The sequence below is a fragment of the Carya illinoinensis genome, chromosome 10 (genome assembly GCF_018687715.1).
Source record: "Carya illinoinensis cultivar Pawnee chromosome 10, C.illinoinensisPawnee_v1, whole genome shotgun sequence".
NCBI classification, from domain to species: Eukaryota; Viridiplantae; Streptophyta; class Magnoliopsida; order Fagales; family Juglandaceae; genus Carya; species Carya illinoinensis.
This window is the reverse complement of record NC_056761.1, coordinates 19812978-19838840: the sequence shown is the minus strand read 5'-3', so window position 1 is coordinate 19838840 and position 25863 is coordinate 19812978. Positions and strand designations below refer to the sequence as shown.

Sequence of the window (25863 nt, the reverse complement as noted above, 5' to 3'; positions counted from 1 at the left end):
CTTATATTTAGAATTTTTCAATATTTAAATCTTCTCTGATTGATTTCGTTAAATCTCAATTGTGGCTTTAAAATTTAGCGACTTGAATCTTGTAATTAATAACTTCAATTTATAATTTTGAAATTCAATTCCAATATTCACTACATGACTACAAGAAAAATGACTTTTTGTGTCATCTAAATTTGTCGCAAAAAACACAAAATGCGTTGCGATTATTTATTAGCATGCGTACGTACAAGAAAGCTACTTATTTGCTGTGAGTTATTTCCTGCCAAAATAAGTTTATTCTCGTCACATATAATCATTTTCATTACAAATAACTCGTCATAATGCTTATTTTTCTTGTAGTGATTGTGCTATAAATGCATATATCTATATATACACACACTAGGTCAGGAGCACGTGCAAAACACGTTTGCCTAATTGGGTTAAATAGCTTTTTTACAAAAATACTATGATTTTTTAAAAAAACTTGATTAATGAATAATTTAATACTAGAGACAAAAAAGTAAACTTTAGCAAATATCTTTGGATAATAATAGGTCGGTAAATATAATAATTACATATTTAGATACATTAGAAAATAAAAAGATTAGTTCAAAATTAAAGTCAAGATACATTAGAATAATATAGACAAATAAAAAAAAAACCACAAGAAATACAACCACCACACTTAAAAAACGCATAAGATCTGAGATTTTTTTGGAATGTTTAACAATAAATCCAAATCATGTGTTTTGATATATTTTTTTTTTTTAATCTAAACATATTTGAACAGATCTTGTTTAGATATGAGTATTTTTCTTTGTGGAATATTTTTTTTTCGTTTTGTACTTGTTGTTCTTTATTGTCTTTTTTCTTACAGATCTAAACATTTATACTCAGATTAAGATCTGAATATTTTAGGAAAACATATGAGAGAGAGGGTTTGAGGGGCAGGGGTAGCTAGGTAGAGAGACAGATATCGGAGAGTGAGAGAGTGGTTTGAGATGAGAGGAGAGAGGGAATCAAGAATGAGAGAGGTAGAAAAAGAAAATTATATCCCTAAAATAAGAAAGTAACGAATTTAACGGGAAAACAAGAAAAATTACTGTAGCATTTAGATAACCACTTATGATAATAGAATATATATATATATATATATGGAACATATTAGTATGATAAATAGTTGAATTTTAAAGCAATAAGTCAGCTGCTTTGGCAAAATGTCCTTGCTATTGAATTTAAAAGCAGTGATTAGGATTTAGTGAATCTACCAAGCTATGAGATGTATGCACACAAGATCTTAACCCCAAAAAACATGTTAAAGAGACTACTAGATAGTAATTTCAAAGACGAGCATATCAGATACATAATGAGGCAACATATATCCAGTTAATAGCATTGGCAGGTCAATATATTAATCCCAATCCATTTTGTATATATTTCAATGGTGACATGATTTTAATCAAAACCATTAAAATAAAATCTAGAAACCCTTCTCATGTGTATTAATTATATGCAAGTTTTCTAAGTTTGGTTGGATTTTTTGTAGTCAATCATGTATTAGTAGAATATTAAAAATTTCTAATATTTTTTCTCTATTATATATATTATAATTATAACTATGGTATATGATCTAGTGTTGTGCTAAAAAATTTACCCGTATATATGAAATTAAGGATCCGTTTAGCAACAATTCAACTGTTCTAAAGTATTCTCAGATATTTCCTTCCCAAAATGTACATTACTCAAACACAAAATATTTTTCAATTTCTAATATTTAACTTTTTCATTTAATTATTATTTAATCATTATAACTTTTTTAAATTTCTAAACAAAACATAAAAAATAATACTACTTTTTTAAATTTAAAAATAAAAATAATATTAAAAAATAATAGTCAAATATTTTTTAAACTTTATAATATTTTTTTTTCCAAAACTTAATAAAACATCTTAACTCAAACTATTTGATCATTATTATTCACAGCTACACTAAAATATTCTAAATATCCTAACGGGTGCTAAATATATATACATAAGTTTAGCTCCATCATCAAGATATTAAAAATATGTTATTATTTGAGTAGAATTGTTGACAACTGGATCGTGGCAAGAGTACCTTTAACGCTTTGTTTGCTATAATGGTTACTTCCTTGCAAAAAAATATGACATGAGTACTGGTCCGTATATATATATATATAATATATATATATATATATATATATATATATGTATGTATGTATATAATCATGATTCCGGAAGGAAAATCATGCATGCAACAAACTTCCAATTAAAGTCATGCTAGCTAGCTGCATTTTTACGCAGTAATTAAACATTGAATTTGTACATTGAACAAGTTAATTAATGAGTATTAGACTTCTAAAGTCGATGATCCGAAATGTGTATATATATATAGATATACAAACTTTATGTAAAGTCATTTTTGTGTACTTTTTATACACTTCACTAATATAATTAGTCATCTCACACTTTTTTAATATAAAATAAATATTTTGACCAATCATATCAATAGAATGTGTAAAAAATATTTAAAAGTAACTGTATATATATATATGTAAATGTGATCAATTATATGTGACGAAATATTCATTATTTTTTTTGAATAAAATGAATCAATTCTTATTGCAAATAACTCATAACAAATAATCGTTTTTTCTCATGAGGTATGTTTATATAAAGTGAGGGAAACAATATTTATTAAAAAATTAATATTATCTTGAAATCTATTATGAAGACAAAAATTTTATATGCAGTTAATTTTGTATACTCTATTAATGTGATTGACTCCATCATTTTTTTTAATATAAAATAATTAATTTGATTAATCATATTAATAAAATACGTATAAATGCGTAAAAGTAATGGTAGGTATGAAAATAACTCATCCTTTCTGAAGTTTTAAAGATTATATAAAATTGAGATAAAAACTTGGGAAGATATTATTGATTCCAAGACAAATATATCATTATCTCAAACGGGCATGCACAAGTGGGAGTGCGCATGCGCTCAAACTCTCTCTCTCTCTCTCTCTCTCTCATACATATTATGACTTCGCAGAAACCCTAAAAAAGCAAGGAACGTGTGGGCCGCCCTCTGGCTTCCACCACGACTTTTCCAAACATATAAGCAAGCGAAAAGAAAAGTTCAGATCACATTCAAACAAACTCCACTCATCATGACTCCTACTCGATCTTGAATATATATGAATTCAATACATACAATAATGTCATTCATCTCTTCTACTTTTTCTGTATAAAGAAAAGGCAGTGCCTGCCGGCAGATCGATCTACCAGGATCACATTCATCATCAACAAGAACTAATTAACTAAAGCTGAAATGATCATCAACTAAAGCTAGCTAGACCCTTTATCTTCCTCCTGCCAAAATGATCTTCAGTTATATATTATCAACAGCAACAGCAGCAGCAGCAGCAGTATATTTTATATAAACCAGTGTCAACTTCTGCTAAAATTAGCAGTTGTTCCTGCTCCTAACCACCTCTAACTAGATTTAATACTTGGTTTTCTAGCACACCTATATATATATATATATATATTGTGAGGCCACTAATCAATCATTTGTTAGCCTACATTCTGCTTGCAGTTGGCCCAAGATTGTCTGTCAATATATGAAGGACCACTACTTCAATCTCTCTCTTTAATTTGTTCGATCTTTTTTTTTTTTTTGTTTCTGTATATAGCTTTTCCTCCTGAGTACTGGTACAACACGGAAATTATATGTAGCTTCTGTGCTTTCCAATTTTTATTCTTCTTCCAAAACTGATATCAGTATTTCTAGCTTCTCTGGTTGTTGATACTCTACTACTACTTAATTGGCCGTATATGGAAAATCTTTGGCTTCATTCTCAGCTTCTCTACCCGAATGCTCCTGATCCAAATGTTGGCGTCCAAAAATCAGCTGCTGTCTCGTTAGCAACTGGATATGTGCTTGAAATCGGAACCAAACAGAGTCCTCGGCTTCTTAAATCTTGGTTTTGGTCTTGATCAGGACTACTGTCCTTCAATTTATCAGAGCCCTGCAACATATATAAACAATCTGAATCCTGAAACTTTTGCATGCAAGTGAAAAGTACTACTGAAACAAATGGCAATCATTGTTTTGGCTAAAAAAATAAGTAAATTTTGAACCTGTTGGTGCTGAATTGGCGTTCCATTTTTCATATATGGAGTACTTAAAACCTGAAATTATATGCATAAACATGAGTTCAGAGTATTATGTGTTATAATTAGTTAAGTTTCTTTCATTTCTGGTATTCTAATATATATATTCATCTTAAGCCTCGTTTTTACAAATTAGGGTTTCCTCTATTTTTATATTCACGATGACAAGAATGAAGAAGATAATGAAACATACACCGACTTGATCATGGAGGAACTTGATGTAATCTATAGCTTCATGGAGAACGGATGCTGTATCAGTCTGAAACAAGAATATGAATCATCAAAGGTGAGCTTTAATTTATTTCATAAAAGTAAAAGATTTCCTTCTCATTGTACTTAATGGAAAAAGTCGAGGATAAATCCAAAAATTCACCTTTCCGAAAGGTGAAACCAATTGCTGGAGTGCAGTTATTCGGTCCCCTAGTTTCTCTTTCCGAACCTGTAGACAGATTGCGCAATATGTCCTCAACCATTTCTTTGAAAAAAGGAAAGATAAAACAAAACTATGAACAGTAACTAAAACGGTAAAGCTCCTGAAACTTCCACTAGTCAAAAGCTTACCTTAAACGTTGGTAATGGAGATGGGGTTTCAATTCTTGGCCTTTTGAATACGGGTTCACTGCCACTTTTCTTCGCCAGTACTGAGACCGAGTCTTGCAGTACATCTTCAACTTTAGGCTGAAATTCCGTTATATTAAAATCAGTGCAAAAAGCCCTAGCTAGCTAGCTTTGGTTTGAACCCAGAACTAATCCGATATTTACCTTTACAGTGAGGTTGGAGAACTTGGGTTTTTCTCCAAATGTTGGAGCTAGATATTGTGATTGTGATGAAGGAAAAAGGCCAGGTCGAATACTTTCAGCTAGAGCGGCCGTGGAGGTATTCCAAAAGGGTGTTTTGTTGGAGGAGTGCAGGTCACAAGGCTGTTGCTTTGGATAAATGGTAGAGAACTTAGGACAAGAAGGAGAAATTATTTCATTAGAGTTTGTCCCATAATTAGCATTCGATGGGTAATTGAAGTTCATGATGGGCCGATTGTTGAATAGAGGTTGCTGGGTTTGAGATTCAAGATCAAATAAACATTGTCCGAATGTTGTAGGGTACCCATAATTAGAAGCTGAACTCGCAGGAAAACCGGTGGATATTCCCTGGAAAGTCTCTGTAATATTGTTGGAGCCACTATCCGAAGGAAAGTCTTGAATTGTAGACTTATAAGCAGTGAGTACTTCGCTTCCATTGGAGAAGCTCTTGGGGATCCAATTCTTTTGAATTTGAGAAGAATCTACCACTTTTTCTTGTTGGTAATTCAACATCGAATTCATGCGTTCTTCTTGTAACATGGAACTATAATTGTTCTCAGATGTTCCACCACCACGACTGCCAAGAAATAAAACAAAATAAAATGATTGTCATGGAACTTCTCTCATACAAACTTGTGTCCTTGTTTCCCTAGATAATGAAAAGATCGATTGAGAATATAATTGACTTCTTTTCCAAAAGAAAAGAAATGGGAAAGAAAAAGGGTTAGAGAGTAAGATCTTCTGGGATTGGAGTAACCATGATAGAAATATAAATTACTAGTGAAATATCATAAGTACAAGGAGATTGTGAGCGACTAAGAAAAAGAACAAAACTTACAGCAAAGCTTGGTTCAAATCCGAAGTTGTTGACGATGATGAAAAGCCGAAACCCATCATTTGCAAGTCAGAATCACTCAAGATGCTAGCACTGCTGCCACTGGTAGAATCAGCCTGCTGAGGCTTCTGCAGATCTTGCAAAACAAGGGATGTCCTAGCTGCAGAAACCGAATCAAGAGTCTCCTGATCACGAGACCTCCCGGACTTCAAATCCAGTACCATATCCGACGGCCACATATAGCCTCCCGTGAACAGGCTTCTCGATGAATTCATCGTCCAATTCGCCCCGCAAACCCCAGTCTGAAATTCCTCTGCCATGCCCAGAAGATCGAGAAACCAGCTAGCTAGCTGGTTATAAAGTCAAGTTATTGCCGTAGTACTGGATCTCCCTCTTGTTAATGCTCCAGCCGCTTACCTGTGTCTGGAGCTAGCTCTCTCTCTAGTGTTTATCTATGTCTAAATTCAAGCAGTATCACAAAATTCTTTTGGTGGGGGAATGACTTATATATGAAATGGTTAACGAACAGAGTACGGACATTGGAATTTTAATTAAATCGGAATCCGGTTGACCTTTCAATGAGATGATTGGACAATTGAAAGAGAGCATTTTGAATCAAATTCTCTTTCAGTCTTTTCCTCCAACTTTATTTTTTTTCCAAATTTCTTTTGCTTTTTCTGCCACAGTCCTTTTTGTTTACGTTTGTGTGTATACATATATACATACATACATACATACATATATATATATATATATATTCGGGAAAATTCTTGTTGCATAAATACAAATTATAATGAAAGGGATATATATGGAATGATGATGATGATGGTCATGTTTCATGATCTGTCTGACAACCCTCGTGGTTTTGGGAGGAATAATGCAACTTTTGAGCTAATCAAATGGATGGAATTCGTCTGTTGATTAGTATAATGTAAAGGTAGCGATGGATAAATCTTGGCATATAATTAGAACCATTCGGTATTTGATGGCCGAAATGTATGGTTGTAGAAGAGTATGGAACGAGCAGTCAAAGGGGAAAAAGGGACATGCATGCATCATGAAGTGGCTGCTTGCCTTTCTCTATAAATTTTATTTGTGTGGCTTGTTAATCCAGCTCTCACTTGAAATGAATTAATTAATTTTTATTAAGAGTAATATTAAAAATTATATCTTTATTTATGGGATCGTATTTAATTAATATCTTTAAAAAATTTATTATTTTTTTGTAATAATAAGTTATTAAGGTGCATGTTAAAAGTATTAAATCAACATATATAGTTAAATAATGATAAAAAAAATTACGAGATAGTTAGTTTTTAGCATCATTTTTTTAATATAAAATCCATCGGTTGGTGACATTGATACAATATACAGATGAGCTCATCCAATTGAAATAGTAATTAATTATGTTCTCCTTAAAATTTGTTGTTCATCCTAATTATTTATTTTTAAAGAAAAATATAGGATATTTGGAACAGGCTCACAATCTTGCAGATATATTATAAAATCACCATTTGTTTCAAAAGTTTAAATTCATAGGAAGAGTAGATTTTATTATTTATTTTATATTTTAACTTTCTCCCTCATGTGTGGGCCAAACTCTCCCTCAATAAATGTTAAAATTTTGGCATAAGTAATGATTTCACACAGTATCAAAATAAAGGTACTAAATTCGAATAATAAATCTATACTCTATTTTTATTTAATTAAATATTTCACGTGTTAGGCTATTTATTAAGAAAGAGTCTGACCCACAAGTGATCGAGAGGGAGGGTGTTAAAAGGAAAAATAATTAAAATAATTTTTTTACTCAAATGTGTAGCGCAGGACTGTTGAATAGAAAAACTCTATTTTATTTTGAACCCTTGATGTCTCACCCTAGCTCTACTTTCTAGGTCAATTGACTCAAAGAAAAACGTGTCTAAAAAAGAAATAGACCCTACAACATATACACATTCGATTGATTAGAAACGTTAAAACAAAAAAAACAAAAAAACTTTCGCGTTAGTTACACGAAATCCACAACTTCTTTGCAACAAAGACCTATACAGCCTAAAATATTGTGCAAAATTTGGTAGACTTAAACATCTATATGCAAGTCAAAAGGCAAGAGGTTAGGTCAGAGGCCATGAATTACTAATAATTGCCTTGAAAATGCAAGGAAGACAACTACTTCTCTTTCAACATTGCAAAGCTCATTTAAAACTAATACTCCCATTGGCCATAGCCAACTTATGTTTTCCAACCTATAATACAAGACTTTTATCAGCAACCCACGTGTGGGAAATACTAGTTCTATATGTATTCATCATATATAAATTTACATGTATACATATATACCTCGTCTTAGGCCTTGTTGATTTGTCATGTAACAAAATACTATCAGATATTATATTTTCAAACGTCACTCAAATACAAAACACTTTTCTATTTTAAATGTTCAACATTTTCATGTAATTATATATTACTTAATCATTACAAATTTTCAAAACTTTCAAACAAACATTAACATAAAATAATATAACTTTTTCAAATTTCAAAAATAAAAATTATATTAAAAAAAAGTATATTCAAACAATAATTTTTTAACTTTATTACATTTTTATTAAACTTATTCTTTTTTTTTTCAAAATCCAATAAACTATCTTAATCCAAATCATTTCGCTACTATTTATAGATATTTGAGATATTAGAAGCATTGTTTTTAAAATCGTACCGTACTGGCTGGTATATTCCATACCGGCCACCGGACCGGTACAGAAATTTTATAATTTCGTACCGGTTCAAATACCGGCCGTACCGGCCGATATTTCGGCCTATGTACCGGCCCGTATCGGCCGGTATTTCGGTCTCGTTTTTTTTTTCATTTTTTCAAACTATAAATTTATTTCTTTACTCCCAATTTAGACTAAACTATTTATAATTTATATAGATATATGTATTTATGTATAATTTATTTATATATAAATTATTATTTTAAAATATAATTAATATATATATTTATATATATAATTTATTTATATATCGACTATCCCGAAACGGTACCGGTACTGAAATATTTCATTCCAGTGTCTTGACCGGTATGGCATCCGGTACGGTATTCAAAACATTGATTAGAAGTGTCCAAACGAGTCTGCTGTTTGTGATATTTCACATAATTATGGACCGCCACCTAATATATATATATTAGTCCTAGCTAGGGTCTAATTGGTCAAATGATGAAATGCAACCCGCATATGTTTCTTTTGTTTTTTCATACTTTTTCAGTTTTAATGCTTATTTGTGTCAAAGAAATAAGTTACCATAACAAAAGAACATTGATCAAGGCATAAATCTAAACATGCAGATATGTACATTTACATGTAATATGTGACAATTTCATTTTGTAAATATATTTATATATATATTTATATATTCATTAAAAGAAAATTTTGTTATAATTTTTATTGTACATATTTAGTTTGGAGTAATTTTTTAAGGTTCTTGGGAATTTTAAATGATTGTTTGTTTGGTAACATTTGAATAAATTAATGGTACTACGTTTGGGTAATGAGATGAGATGAAAGCAATATATCAAAACTTTTTTAAAATTTCCTTGCCTAACATTACTCAAACATAAAACACTTTTCAATTTCAAATTTTCAAAATTTTCATTTAATTATTACAATTTTTATAAACTTCAAAACAAAACAATCAATACAACTTTTTCAAAGTTTAAAACAAAAATTATATTCAAATAATATTTTAACTTCATAATAATTTTCTTCAACTTTTTTTCTCTCATTTCCCAAGCGCCAAAACCCAATAAAATGTTTTAACTTAAACTATTTTACTGTTATTCAAAAATCATTTCACTACTATTGATAAGAATTTCACAAAATTATGAGATAGTACTCCAAGTGTTCAAATGATCTATAAATCTACATATCGGTGAATATTTGTATATATGTATTTCCTTTCATTTTTGGTTTAGTTTTTTATATGTATGTTTTCTCCAAATATATCATACACTTGAAGATAGTAGGGAAAAGAAGAAGAAGAAGAAGAAGAAGAAGAAGATATTTTGGAACGCATGATAAGGCCGAGTTCTTACATATATAATGCACATGAATAAATCAACTATATATGAGAATCTCAAATTAATGGAAATTCAATATATTATATTAATATCTTAGTTATATATTTTAGTCACGAGCTTGAAAATTTTACGTTCTTAAAAACCACATTGAGAATGTGAATAATAGCTAGGGACATTTTAGATTCTCCAAAGCACACGTTATGTTAATGGTATTTGCTGATGTCTTATATTTCGTATTAATTGTAAGTACTTAACGAATTTATACATCTATCATGTAACTATGGGCAGCCCTTAAAATGTTATTATATGGAGGCCGTGAGATGAAAAATCTAATATGCATCAAGTTCAACACTTTTTTCCTCCAAATCTTTTGACATAGAAAAAAGAATGGAACCACCACATATCATCGATCTACATCCAAGTCTTCTTAATTTATGCATTGTCAACCCTCAATGCTAACCTTGACATCTACTCTCTTCAAAACAACCATCTAGTGGCCTGGGGGCCCAGATGATGACAGACGATCGAGGTACAACTAGATCACCAACGGTTCTATGAACATGACCTTAGCTTAATTTTTAAATATTCAAATCCCCAACACTATAAAAGTCATAAATTTTATATATATTTTCTGCTAGAAAGGAAGATTTGGTACTTGAGATTATATATATATATATATATATATATATATGTTAAGTACGTGATTAGGATAAGGCTAGGTAGGCTTCCAATGATTTAATTTCCTAATACATTTTAAACTACACATGAATTCCTGCAAGAACAAATGTGAAATAATACATTCTAAACTATGCATGCAATTCCTGCACCATCCAGGTTGGAGTGTTAATTGAATTTGAATAATTTTACAACAAATTTAAGGACTGATTCTTTGTTTGAAGTAATTAGAGCAATGCAGAGAGAGAGAGAGAGAGAGAGAGAGAGAGAGAGAGAGAGAGAGAGCAGATTGACCCTGATGATCTTTAGTACCAATATTTGTGTCAAAGCGGTCTTTTTCCCTCTATATTAGCGTACGTAGCTAATAGCTAGGACGTCAGTACTCCTATCCACCCTGCTTGGATGTTCTTCTTGTCCTCTTTTACATTTCGAATATTTCTTGCTGGACGAAAATGACTGCTTTATTGGACCCTACTTCTTATGCAATTTGTAATGATTTAATTTCTACGGCCATCATGCACCCAGGAGTTGTTCGAGCTGATCAATGGCATTATATATAGGCCGTGTATATGTGTATATATATATAAATACTTTAGCCACAAATAAATTACATAAAAGTAAATCTACAAACTGATGTAGCTTGATGCAATATATCAAATTGTAAAGTTACTTTTAGTGTAAAGTAGATCTAACAGATCATATAAAACCACATCAGTTTGTAGATTTGCTTTGGTGTAATTTTTTGTGTCTGTAGCAATTCTCATATAGAGATGGTGTGTAAAATGTGGAGACCATAAATTACCGGCCAACTAGCTAGCTGCAGCATACATTTACCAGTTTTGCTTTTCAATCTGATCAGTTTTTGTTGTAATATTAATGCACGCTTGCTGCCCTGGATCATATATATGCACGTACAACATCCATATTAACCTTTTGTATATATTTATATTCCTTGATACATTGAAGAATTATACGTTAGCGATCATGTCATGCTTAGGTGATATTGAGGTGTGAAAATTAAGAAGGACAGGAAAGGAAAAAAAAAGAAAAGAAAAGAAGGAGAGTACTTAGCTAGTAATTAGGTTTAGAGAATGCGGCAGCATGGGCACAAAAGCAAGAGGGCTGTTCACGGGACCATGGGGCCGCATATATGAAGTTGTCTCTGGAAAGAAGATCCCAAATGATGAAAAAACAGGACCCAAAAGTAAAACTTAATCAAGTTAAATAATTAATAAAAGATTGAGAAAGAAGAAAATTAAATGGACAAATATATATTATGGAAGAAATGAGATAGCCATGAGTCATGTGTGCTAGCTGGGAGAGATGTCTGTGGCCGTGGGTTGACCACCTGAGTTTGATCATGATCAAATCCAAACTACTCACGACCAGTTATGCATGCATGTGAGTTTAGTCAATGTACGGCCCCAAACTCAAGAGCAAAACGTGCATGCATGCACCTTTAATAGAGCAGTTCCTCTTCTGACCGGTTGTGTAAGATTTAGAGAAAAATCAGGAAGAAGAACAATAAAAGAAAGGGAATAAAACAAGAGTGAGAATTGATGAAAAGGTGTCTGCTAACTTTTCATTCCTTGCGCATTACAATGCAGAGTACCGCTATCCATTTATAGTAAAAAGGACAAATAGCTAACCTATCAAGAATAAAAGAATCTCACTATAAAGACTAAAATGTACATAACACCTCATCCATTTGAGGGACATTCCAGTAACTTACTTACAATAGAATCAGTGGTATCAAGTGTGAGCTGTGAGGGCATCTTCTGCAAGTCGGGTGTGTTGCCACGAATGGTTTGACCATCAAGATCCTGCAGCTCAAATCATGCATGGGGACTTTGTTGTGCATTCTGCTCTAGTAGGTTGGGTTCATATTGGGCGTTTAACAGCCCCCAATACAAACAAGAAATGTAAGAAGTTTTATAATAGATACAGTATATGATTTGATCTCATCTGATTAAACCTATGAAAGAAAATTCTAAGAAGAACAAGCGGAACTGAAAAGGCACATTTGATCTCCAACCAAGAGATAACCATATTGCCGCCACAAGAAAGCAGACCACCGCTACAACAAACCAGATTTGTCGCCGTCATAGCCGAACAATGTTGTCGCACCACCAAGCTCCGTCGCCCCCACTAACATCTTTTCCTTTGCCCCCCATTGTCCGTCAAAGCTTTTTCTCCTTCAGCTTGTTCCGTTGCCCACCACAGCCTTCACCCACCACAGCGCAGTCGTCGTTGTTGACAGAGGTCGCCGCTATCTCCTACACCACTCCATGGTTTATTTTTGTATTGACTTCTCTATAATTTTCTGAAGCAAATAAACTTCACTGGGAATGAATTAGACATTGTTTCTAAAAAATGCATGCATGGGTGGGAGCTGGGAATCACTACTTTAATGTATTGAATGAGAGCCACAAGAAGTAGACGTTAAAAGCAAAGAAACAAATGGAAGGAAAAGATCGATGAGGATGATCATGTTATATATGCATGTGGTTGGGGACAATAGTTTAGATAGTGATCAAGAAAGAGATCATGACTATGGTGGAGAGAAGTGCAAGTATGAGAGTAGCAGTGGGCATGGAGGCTAAGGATTCACTACTCTGAAATTATAGGCTGAGGATTCAATACATCTAAAAGTTATATGTCTATAACTACATCTAACAAAAATTGGAGGGGAAGCAGGGAACTTCTAGAAAAACCCATACAAAAACCAAGAAATGAGCTTTTCAAATAATCAGATCAAAGCCAAGAAAATCCATACAAACACCAGCGCAGATAAGCTTTTCAAACCTAGAACATATAGCAGGTTCAATAACCAAGCAAAAATGACCACAAGTTCAGGTGCTAGTAACTAAATCTAAAAATACGAAGAAACCCCAAATAGAAACCAAGAGAATAAGCTTTTAAACTCGGCTACCAAACAAAAAAGGCAATAAATTGAAGAGCCCAAAATGAAACAAGAAGCAAAATTCATTAAGCTATATATTCATAATTCCAAAACTAGAAACCTGAAAAGAGCACCAAATAAAATTGAGCAAGCTAACAAGCCACGGGCTCGTATAGTACGCAATTATAACGTGAGTGGCCGGAGAGACCTCAGATCAAGTGAGCAGATCGACAATGGATGTGTGAGGCTTCCTCACCAGTGAGTAGATCAGCAATAGTGGACATGCGAGGCTTCCTCACCGACTAGCATATCTGCAATAGTGGATGTGTGAGGCTTCCTTTTTGAGAGAAGAGGAAGATTCAATGAAAGAGGAGAGAGGAAGGATTTTTCACGAAGGACATTCTTTCACAGTTATCAGCTGTGGACAAGTCTATGAGATTTGAAATCGAGGAGCTACGTGGGAAAATCCCATTGAAGGGCTATTATTTGAGGAACAGTAGACCAATCAGCTATAAGATTTCCTCTTAATAGAGTAGCAGCCCACAATATGCTATTTTCTTATCATTTTTCTTGCCTATTCAAACTTAAATAACCAGCAAAAAGATGATTGAAAATTATGTGATGTGTTAATGTTGTGTTTCGTACACCTTTGGGCCGGGCTGCTCAGCGGTTCGGGCCTTGGCTTGATCGGTGTCCTACAACAAGGAAAGCGTTGGTTGTCGATAGCCTGGGAAGCCTCCAATGCCTAAGTTAGTCTTTTTCTCCAGGAAAATGCTCCAAAGGAAAACATAGAAGTCTAGTAACAATTTGCCATTAAGGATCGGTCCATTTACCTCGTAATTATGGGTGTCTCTTTATACTCGGCTCCTCAAGTTAGGAGGCTATACCCTATGTTCTAGGGAAGAGGGAGGCCTCCCTAGAGACTCCACCGTCATGCTATCTTTAAGATGGCGTGTTCTCCTAGTGTTACTAATCAATTCCGTCCATTTTTCTTAGTGTGTTTCTCTCCCTTTCCTCCAACTGGGATTCCTGTGCTGTTACTACAACGTCCCATCTCAATGCGGGTGATTTCCTCAGACCAATATGGGTCAGGGGCCTAGATCGGTGATTTCCTCCGAGCTGCTGGGGGGAGTCCCTCGCGGGCCTAGATCGGTGACCGTCTAACTCATGGGGCCCATGAAAGGTGATGGGCTTGGGGCTATTCGCATGGGGCCTATAACGAAAATTCCCCCTAATAGTTATCTTGTGACGCCCCCAAATTCTGTTTGGAATTGGACGGACATTTGAAACTTCGAGACATGCAACACAAGGTTACCTGCCCCTATTCATGACATATAAGATGCAATGTTCCTAACATGCATCTAACATTATGCAATATTCGCAGCGGATAATTTTTTTTCTTTAGCAATACTCTGCACCAAACTAAAAATATCCCAAATGCTTAAAACATACTTCATACATAAAAACCTATTGAACAACTAAAATCATCACACTAGTCCAAAATAGTTATGATCCGAAAAGTACTGGAGATGCAACTCCATCGTACATATAGTAATTTAAGTTAACTACTATATTAATATTGACATCGCACCGTCACTCAGTCGACTGTGTCTAGTTGGTCAGCTGCTGATTCTCTTTCAGGTCCTGTAACAAGATCTACCATTCAGGGGGAATGGTAGTTGAGACTACCACAGTGAGATTTGATTACAAATCTCAGTAAGTTAACAAAAAACTTCCACACAGGCTAATGATGTATGGATGACAGTTAAAGAATGAATGCATAATCAAATTCATAAGTAATTAAAGCATAACTTGACGTACAATATAACATAACTGACATAACGTAAATTGAAACGTGAACTGAACTTAACTTAACATGAACTTGATCTAAAATTTGACTTAACATGAACTTGCTCTGAAACTTGACTTAACATGAACGTGATCTGAAACTTATTCTTTAACTGCTTTAATACATACTCTACAGTTGTTATGGCTCCATGTATTTTACGTGTCACAATGCAGTTAAATACATACTCCAAAGTTGTTGTGGCCCCATGTATTCTACATGTCACAATTGCTGTGTCTCACGTAGTGTATGCATCACAATTGCTGTGACCTCATACTTCATGTGCCACAGTTGTTATGGACCCCACGAAACTGAATGTATGTAACTCAAGATGAAACGTGACTGGAATACAAAAAGACAGAAGCCCTGATGTAACATACGTGACTTGAACATAACTTAAAAGACATGACCAACTTGAGATAAGGTTATATCGTAACATGACTTAAATATGTAACATACAATATTTCATAACATGATATCACATGTAACGGAAATATAATTAACATGACATACTTGCAACAGTGAACATGACATGACATACATGTAATAGATGACATATTTAACATGATGTACTTGCAATATATAGTAATAAGTGACAGAATATCTTATGTAAGAGATGAAACTCATGACAGAATAAATTCTGTATAACAAACAAATATGTGATGACTTAGTATGGCATGGCATATATGATAGCACACATACATACACTGTAGTTCCTTTACCTAGTACACATACACAGTAAATTGCTAGTAAGTTAAAAGTTAACTTACTTTGATCTCTGCGTTTCTTATGAAAACTCAAGCGCGATCACGAGAAACTGTAACTGGGATTCTAAAAGTTAGAACTAAATCACTAATAATTTGAGATATGTAAAAATACTAACTTAAGAGCAAAATTTCCATTTTACCCTCTACATGTGAGAAAATGATCATTTTACCCCTAACTTAAGGGTTTTGCATGCTAACTCTAAAAGTCACCAAAATTTACATGTCTCATGTAAATTTTATCCTAAACTTAAATATCAATTTAAAACTAATCACAACTATTAAAACTGCATAGGGCCGAAATTCTCATATGCTATTTCCATTGATTTTTGTTTCTAACTTGTTTTGATCAACCTTTTGATTTATGACTTATAAAGATGTGATCTTCAAACTAAACCATCACATGATTTAAAAAGATGTCTTAAAACATATATGAGCTTCTAATTCAAGATCACATAATTAAAAATTAACCAAAATATAAATTGAGCCAAGAACATCCACTCTTTAGCCTATCCGAACATCTCGTTGCATAATATTTCATATCTTTGAAACTAACATCAAATATCTTCAAAATAATATTCTAACATGTATATAAGAGGTTTAGGATACTCCAATAAAATTATCAAAACCATTGGAATAGGTTTAAACCACCAAAGATTTAAACTTTCTCAAAACAGAAACTGTTTTACCTCTTCCAGTTTCTAAGTTTATGATCTAAGAAAATATTTCATCAAAACCTTTAATTATGCAACAAATCCTCAAAAATTAATCATATACACAGATTAACAATACTTCATAAAAATTTCAGACCAAGATCTATCCATTAGCTTGGTCAAAAACTCCAAAATACAACATATTCTCCAGTTTATCTCCCAGAATGACCTTTCTAGAGTTTAAACAATATTTGACTGACCAAATGATCTTCAAATGGAACAAATAAGATATCTACGTAAACTAGACTCAAAAATTAATAACTTGTATGAAGGAAACTTTATGATAAAATACTTAAAAAAGCTTCGAAATGGGCATGCAAAAGAATATCTAAAAGTCGTCCTAGAGAGTGTTTGGTGTTCTTTCAATAAAAGGTGGAAAGGAAGATAATTTCATGGGGAGTGGGTTAGAAATATTTATGCACAAGACATGGAAGAGGATGTGGCTGAAGTGAGAGTTGAGTGTTGGTCTTTCTTACCCAATAATATCCACAAAAATCAGTTCAATATATTTTTACCCAATAATATCCACAAAAATCAGGTCAAGATATTTTTATCCAATAATATCCACAAAAATGGGCTCAAGATATTTTTACCCAATAATATCCACAAAATCAGCTCAAGATATTTTTACCCAATAATATCCACAGTTTTGAACAGACGTTTCGTCCGAAAATATGAAAAAGAATTATTACACCATAAGACCTTAAATAACCCACCGAGTCTAATGGCACAAACCATAATATATTTTGACACTTCTAACTATCTTCAATAATAAAAAATACACTTCTGATACCATAGTGAGTAATAACACTAACTATGTGGTTTGACTAAAACCTATACGATTAATAGATTCGTAAAAACTTATGGGGTCTTCACGAGATTCCTAAAACTAATAGAAATTTCACTATTGAATTTCTAGCGGGCTGTTACATATCTTGCCAATTCTCATCGGGCTTACCCAATGGGAATTTCTGTAGTCTCTTATTCACTATTGTCAGTCACCTTCCTCGCTACTGGCAGGTTGGTCATTCCACGTGTCCGATGCCGACTTCACCATTATTATTCTCAAGATGTTAATGAAGTGCCCCTCGCTTCGCATACCCTGCAAGGTAGGCTGTCAGATGCTACCTCCCTTTGGTAACTGTGCGACCATACTATGCCTTTAAATTTGACCCCCTTTCCGATCCATGTTGTGTGAGTGCTTCCTGCTACCTTTGTATCTTTGCTACTGTCATCATCTCCTCTTCCCCTTAACTTCGTGCCTTCCTCACGTAATTCAATCTTCGTTGCCTCGATGGCTTCCCAGAAGTCCTCCAACATGGCTATCTCTAAACATCGCCTTGAGGCCTGCTCATTGGAGCTTGGGTTTGCTGGTCACTTCTGGCATTTTAAGGCTAGCTTAGCCTTCATTCAGTCGCTAACCTTGGCTTACCACATGTCAAACTCGGTGATCTTGGAGGTTCCCAGATCTCATGAAAGGGCCATGAATGTTGATGGCTAAGCGGCGTGGGCTGCCCTTTTTCCCATAATGTTTTCCTGTGGGCTAAGGCTACCCTTTCCTCGCCCTGTTAGTGAAATTCTTTATTGCTTGGGGCTGGCGCCCGGCTAGCTTCATCCAAAAGCTTTGTGGATTTTGATGTACTACTGTGTACTATGGCGGCGAGTCTTGTCAAAGTTTGACCCAGAGGGTGCCGACCTCATGATTTACCGTGAGTTCCTCTTGACTCGCCACGTAAAAAGTGGTACCGGAGAGATCTACAGTTTCAGAGGAATGGCACCCATGCTGGTCGTGTTGGAGTCGAGATACCGAAAGGTCTCAGACTAGACCAGTAAATTATTTTTGTTGGCCGACCAAGGGTGGGAATTCCGAATGGGGGCAGATTTCTCAGGCTGAATTCTTGATAAAGGCGTCCTAGGGAGTTGTCCCGAGTGAAAAGGTGGTGTACTTAGTAGCTACGCTGGCCGAGACACGCTGAATCATGATCTTTCCGGAATGGGCTGCCTAACACCCACTCCTAGTCCATTCTAAGGTTCTCCTTGGGGAATATAATCTGACCACTTTCTTCCTTCTACTGAGTCATGTCACCCCCTTTATCTGGGGTGTTGCCATCAACTCGTTGCCATACTCTTCGAGGAAGTGGGTAGCAGATTCCTCTCTCAAAGATACGGGGAAGAGGATCCGCTAGGAGCCAAGGGGGAGGTCTTGACATTTCCGAAGGCCTTGGCTCCTTATACTACAAGTGTGGCCCCTCTTGGACTAGGGGAAATAGTAAGCCCTTCTTCTTCCGCAATGCCAGCCCAATGCCAGGTTGCTGGGGGCTGTCGGGCCCAAGTACAACCCCTATGTCCCTTACCCTTGTCGTCCCCATGAGAGATCCCAATCGCCAAGGCCCATGTACCTCAGCGGAGAGGACAAACATCTCGCAAAGGGCCAATATACTGGGGTGCCCTTCTGGACAGGGCACCTCGCCAAACTCAAGTTTTGGAACCTACTGATGAATGCATCTTCGATCTTGGACGCATTGCCATGGCATGTGAGGGCTCACTCCCTACTATTTAGATCGGGCCGAAGGCCGCTAAAAATGCTGATGGGTCTAGAGGAGGACAGCTGAGGGATGTGCAAGGGTTTTCCACCCTGCCTAGTCCTAACAAGGCTGTGGCGGGGGTGGTAAGTCCCCCGGAGTGGGACGGTGGCAGACACGAGGAAGAGGGTGGTTCGTTTGTTGCAGTCTGCCCTGCCTTATCGTTAAGTGAGGGCACCCTTACTTCCCCTGGCTATGGGTACAACAAGGACGTGTTGGCTAGGCCCCCAAAAGGGGAAGGGCATCCTTTGGAAACCGTGGGTGAAGTTGTTCCTCCCGAACATACGGGTAAGGCCTTACAGGAAGACCATGCCATAGACTGTGAGGTGGAGCAGCTGTAGAAGCTTCTTTCTGAGGTCTCTCTTTCTTTATCTGCCTTGCATCCTACCTTTCTTCTCTTCTATTTTTGGTTTCTCTTTTTTTTTTAAAGTCTACTGTCTTTTCTTTCTAACTCCTAAACCCGCGCAGGGAGTTAGAGTGTTTGCCGAGTGTTTTGCGGGTGGCTGGAAGCTGCCAAAGATGAGGTATGGAGCCTTCGGTCTATAGTGGAGCAGGAGAGAGTGGAGTGAAGATTCTTAGAGGCAGAGCTGATCGTAGCCAGAGATTGGGCCCTGAAGGCTCAAGGGTTGCTGTGTAAGCTCCAAGAGTCACAGGATCTTCTCCAAGTAGAAAATGAGTATTTGAGAGGGCTCCGAGACTTCCACTCCCACTAGATTAAGATGCTGAATGAGGAGCGCTCCACCTTATCAACCATTGCGGAAGACTGTGGGGCCTTGTTGCATAAGAGGAAGTACTAGCCAACTTGGGGGCAGGCCATAAGAGAATTTTCAACTAGAATGTGGTCATCCGAGATCTGTGCAGCGACCTGTCGCAGGTGCAAGAAGTGGCCATGCGGTTAAGTTAGCAACTGGGCAAGACTCTCTAAGTCCGTGATGAAGCCTGGTCTCACGGGTACTTGAAGGGTCTAGAGAAGATGCACGACTACGTCATCCTCAATCCTCAGGATATCTCAGAGGATTTGGAGGTGCATTTGCAGGCAATGGATTACAAGGACCTTGAGCTGACGCCCCAGTCCTCAACCACGCCGGCGAGCTGGGGTGGGAGATGATTCCAAATGCTTTCCTTTCGGAAGATGACTATCCCGCCGATCCCCCTCACTAGAGGAATGCTGTCACTGGCTCAAGGGGAGGGAGTCTTGAGGATCACCCTGCAGGCCTTGGGCACGTGCTAGGCTATGCCAAGATAGGCCTCTATGACCCCATAGGGGAGCTAAGAGCCTCCCGGTCCTAACCCCCCTTTACTGTCATGGTTCATCTTTTTCTTTTTTGATATCCCAGACCGTTTTGGTAGTACTGACAGATGCCACGTGGCCTTTTGTAAATGAATTAATAACAATGAATCTTCTTTATGCCTTAATCATCTTCCAACATTTTGTCTTCTCCTTTCAACCTATTCCTTTATTGTTTGCTCGTAGTGTCTTCCTCTTCACGAGACGCTTTGAATTCCATCTTTTTGTCTTTATTGTCTTACCTGTCTTTTAGTCTTCCTAAGAGAATGGGTTGATGACTAATGTCCCTTTTGCGAATCTGGAAGGATTTTGAGCAGTTAGCCTTTAATTGTGCGCCCGTCGGTTGTTCTGCCTTTATGGCGTGGGCAACATTTCGTCATGCGTGCTATGAAATCTATGTGGGATTTTTCTATGAGATTCTGGCCAGATCTGACGGAGCCACCAAAACATTCATGTTGCATGCATTTTGGGAGGCGAGCCATCATTCCCAGCCTATATATATATATAGGCCTCCCTATCTTCAATATTTGCCATCAATCTTTCCCTTCTGCACTTCAAGTGTTCTAATCACGTTGGTCCTTTTTGACCTCGATGGGTACTATGGTTCAAGGCTGACCTTGTGATGCCAAATCCTGCGGTGAGCTTTTACAGAGATATGTGTGTGGCAATCCATTCGAACCTCTAACGAATGCCTTTCTAAAAGTCGTGTCGTTCTTTATTACTAGGAGATGTTCTGAAAAGAAGGCATACCCTCAGCCTCACGGGTGGGCCGTTCAATGGGTTTCTCTGCCTCAAAACTCCTCGTGTAGTTCGCGGTTCCTCATTACAACCCAGGTTGCTTCCTCACCCCGGGAAAGGGGGGCTTCCCTCCTTGACTAGATTATCGAAGGAGATTTCGGGCGTTCTGAGTCTACTCAGGCCCGGGGAGGAGTAGGAGAGGAGACCAGTGCCATAGGGGGGCTTTTATGGAGACCACGGTGGGTCTTACCTTCAACTCGAGCTCTTCATCTTTCCCTATTCGCCAAGGGAGTCCGCAGAGTTCTGGTTGATCGAGTCCCCCCTTCAAGTCAATTTCTGTCCTACTTCCCTTCTGCAGTTCTGCGATGGTGCCTCTCTAGAGTTACTATTTGGACCCCTAGAGTCGCTACCTTTTTCTACTGATAGTATCGTACCCACCAAGCCCTACCTCCAATGGTGTCGTAGCCCGCCAAGTCCAACTTGGACCTTTAAGCTGTGTTTGACTTTTGTTTCTCTTTACATGGTTTCTCAATTTATGTTGTAGCCCTTCCGTTGTAATTTTTCTGGTAATTGGTGAATAAAATACTTTTCTTTTTATGTTTTCTTGTTTTGTTGTCATTCTTTATGATGCTTGCTTGTATCGTGTATGCCTTTTACAGGTAGCAATGCACTGACCGCTCGCCGGTACTGTGGAAATTTGATAACCTTTTTGATGACACCCCGCCGAGTACGATTGACCCTTTACACTTAGCAATATGGGAGACCCCTAATAGCATAACTGGCCGATGATCTTGTATGCAAGGCCCCCATTTTGCTTGAGCATGCCGAATAGTTAAAGCCACAACAGAAATCCCTCTGATATGTAGAACCGATAAGGCTTAGTTGATCTTGGCGCTCTACGAAAGGGGTCGAGGGGCGTGTAAGCCAAACTCGTCCAAATCTTTTGCATACATTCTACAAAATCAAAACCTTGACATGTATACTCAATAATTACCAACCTTCTTCATTGATTTGACGCGGTGAGACTTCGAGGTCTTTGAGGGCTCATTCATCCCCTCATGGAAGCATTCCCTTAGGGGAGCATTCTCGCACCGGGGAGCATTCTTAGGCTAGGTGATTTTCCTTGGGAGAGGTTTGTCATTCCTTCAAGGGAGCATTCCTATGCCGGGGAGCTTTCCCACATGAGGTGCACTTCCTAAGGAGAGGTTTGTTCATTCCCTTACGAGAGCATTCCCTTGCGAGATGTGCTTCCTCAGTGGAGGTTCATCATTCCCTTAGAGAAGCATTTCCATGCCGGAGAGCTTTTGCGCAGGAGATGTATTTCCTCGAGGGAGGTTTGTCATTCCCTCAAGGGAACATTTCCACATCGGGGAGCTTTCTTGCGTGAGGTGTATTTCCTTAGGGGAGGTTCATCATTCCCTCCAAGGAGGATTCCCACACCAGTGAGCTTTCCCACACGAGGTGCACTTCCTCAGGGGAGGTTCATTCATTCCCTTATGGGAGCATTCCCATGTGAGATGTGCTTCCTCAGGGAAGGCTTGTCATTCCCTCAAAGGAGCATTCCCATGCCGGGGAGCTTTCCCGTGCGAGATGCATTTTGTTGGGGGAGATTCATCATTCCCTTAGGGGAGCATTTCCATGCCGGGGAGCTTTGTCACACGAGGTGCACTTCCTCAGGAGAGGTTCGTTTATTGCCTTACAGGAGTATTCCTGTGCGAGGTGTGCTTCCTTAGGGGAGGTTCGTTATTCCCTTAGGGGAGCATTCCCACTCCGGGGAGCTTTCCTGTGTGAGGTGTATGAATTCACTCGAGCGGCCAAAAGCCTCCGCTCGAGCGAATTCAGGCAGATTCAAACGCTCGACTGCCGCTCGACAGGGAGCTCGAGCGGGTTGCTGAAAAACGAAGATCGCTCGAGCAGAGACATTGGCCACTCGAGCGAAATCAGGTAGAGTCGAACGCTCGATGTGCGCTCGAGCAAAATCAGGCAGAGTCGAACGCTCGACGCGCGCTCGACACCCCGCTCGAGCGAACATCGTATTTTGACAGATTTTAAGTTTTCCGCCGTGGGACCATATAAAAGCTATTTTTCACTCTAGAGCCGCGAGTTTTGATTGGAGAACACTCTTTGGGAGAGAAAAACATAGCTAGAGGGATTCAAATCATTTGTTTTGGAGACGGAATTCCAATTTATTGCACGTACGTTGGATTCATACACGAGCACGGACGGGAGAAAAGCGTTGAATCGTTCCCTTGAGCTTTTGACGACGAGTTGAGGCTGCAAGGAGGATTTTTCAGTGTTTATTTTCTTCTTCCCATCTTCTCAGAACAATTATGGTGAATTCGTTTATGTTGAATTCCATTTCTAGCATGAGCTAAATTTTCTTTATTCTAGGAAAACGATGTAACCTATTTCCGAACTATGCTTGTTTGTCCATACTAATTTAATGCAATTCTCTCTTTGTTTATCTGATTTATTCTGAGTTTAATGCTTCTAATTAACTGGCCATTGATTAGATGATTATTAATCTTGTGATTTGCTATCGAAAGAGGGAATCATAGGGTAGATCTTGGATATTTCAGCATAGGTAAGTATAGAGATCGAAAGACTTGTATGAACCTGTGTAGTAATTAAATCATTGGTCTTATTGCGTTCTTGATTATTTAATTTGCATACTCTTGTGTGAATTGATAAACTAGAATCACTTCCAATTGACTATCGAAAGAGGCTTTTGGATGAATTAGAGATTTGCTAATAGACAAAAGAGGTTTAAGTTAAATTAGCTGGATGAGAAAAGTATAGTGAAGAATTATGGTGAAATCGATTTCCTAGAAGTTTTCTTCCCTATTGAATTTGATCTTTGAAAGTCAGTTTTATTTTCTTTGCTTATTTCTCTTTGAGTTGATCTAGTTTTATTTGCAACTACAAAAACCTTAGCGATTCCTCTAGATAAAATTGAGATTAGTATAATTTTGATATTTGGCAAGAGTAAGGTACCAATCCCTGAGGACGATACTCTTCTTACCACTTTATTATAAAACTACGATACTGTGCACTTGCAGTTTTGGCGCCGTTGTCGGGGATTGGTTTATTCTTATTCTTTTTGTCAATATCGATACAAAGTAATCTTGGTTTTAATTTAGAATTTTGTTTTAATTTGTTCTACAGGTGTGTTTCTGACATTAGATGCGCCGTGCTAGATCTCGTGACATTATTCCTATTGATCCGGAGATTGAAAGAACTCTTAGATCACTAAGAAGAAATAAGATACTAGCTATGGCTGAAGAAGATCGTGAGGTACTACCACGCACCTTGAAGGACTATGTGCGGCCAGTTGTGAATGGAAATTACTCGAGCATAATACGCCAGCCAATCAATGCCAACAACTTTGAGCTCAAACCAGCTTTGATTAGCATGGTGCAGCAGGCTCAATTCAGTGAATCGCCACTTGATGATCCCAATATTCACTTGGCAATGTTCTTGGAGATTTGTGACACTGTGAAGATCAATGGTGTTACTGAAGACACCATTAGACTGAGATTGTTTCCTTTCTCTTTGAGGGACAAGGCTAGAGGTTGGCTACAATCTCTACAACCGGGAAGCATTGTTAGTTGGCAGGACATGGCTGAGAGGTTTCTTGCTAAATTCTTTCCTCCTGCAAAAACAGCCCAACTCAGGAGTGAGATTGGCCAGTTCAAGCAAAATGATTTTGAGTCACTCTATGAAGCTTGGGAGAGGTATAAAGACTTGGTTCGACGTTGCCCACAACATGGATTGCCAGATTGGTTGCAAGTTTAGATGTTCTATAATTGGTTAAATGGGCAAACTCGAACTATAGTTGATGCTGCTTCTGGTGGAACTCTGATGTCGAAGACAGCTGAAGGTGCTACTGCACTTTTGGAGGAAATGGCCTCAAACAACTATCAATGGCCAACTGAGAGGACTTTGGCTAAGAAGGTTGCTGGAATTCATGACTTGGAGCCGATAGCAGCTCTTTCCGCTCAAGTAGCTACTCTATCTCATCAGATTTCAGCCTTGACAACACAAAGGATACCACAAAGTACAGAATATATTGCATCTACAAGTATGATAGTTCCAAGCAATGAGGCGAGTCAAGAACAAGTTCAATATGTCAACAATCGGAACTACAACTATCGTGGTAATCCTATGCCAAATTACTATCATCCAGGGCTTAGAAATCATGAGAATTTTTCATATGGAAATACGAAGAATGTGTTGCAACCTCAACATCCTCCCGGATTTGATAGCCAACCAAGCGAGAAGAAGATGTCACTTGAGGATGCCATGGTTTCCTTTGTTCAAGAGACCAATGCACGGTTTAAAAAGACTGACTCACGGTTGGACAACATTGAGACTCATTGTAGCAATATGGGAGCTGCTATAAAGAATATTGAAGTGCAAATTGGGCAACTAGCCACTACCATCAATGCCCAACAAAGA

The 25863-nt window shown here is 37.1% G+C and overlaps 1 protein-coding gene and 1 non-coding gene across 3 annotated transcripts; both read right to left on the bottom strand.

Annotated features, from left to right (window-relative positions):
- Positions 1-3159: 3159 nt before the first annotated feature.
- On the bottom strand, positions 3160-6351 carry LOC122278060 (transcription factor bHLH112-like). Of its 2 annotated transcripts, none has more exons than XM_043088135.1 (7): positions 5823-6351; positions 4949-5561; positions 4748-4864; positions 4560-4625; positions 4386-4445; positions 4154-4204; positions 3160-4041 (listed from the first exon to the last, which is right to left on the bottom strand). In XM_043088135.1, the coding sequence occupies exons 1-7, from the start codon at positions 6137-6139 to the stop codon at positions 3880-3882; spliced, it is 1386 nt and encodes a 461-aa protein (XP_042944069.1). In that variant the 5' UTR covers positions 6140-6351; the 3' UTR covers positions 3160-3879. The 2 variants fall into 2 exon arrangements, with proteins under 2 accessions (XP_042944069.1, XP_042944068.1); XM_043088134.1 differs by having other exon boundaries at positions 4380-4445; positions 5823-6346.
- Positions 6352-25071: 18720 nt separating this feature from the next.
- Positions 25072-25178, bottom strand: LOC122280161. Its single transcript, XR_006229749.1, has one exon. It is a non-coding gene; the product is annotated as a small nucleolar RNA R71 (small nucleolar RNA).
- Between the last annotated feature and the right edge of the window lie 685 nt (positions 25179-25863).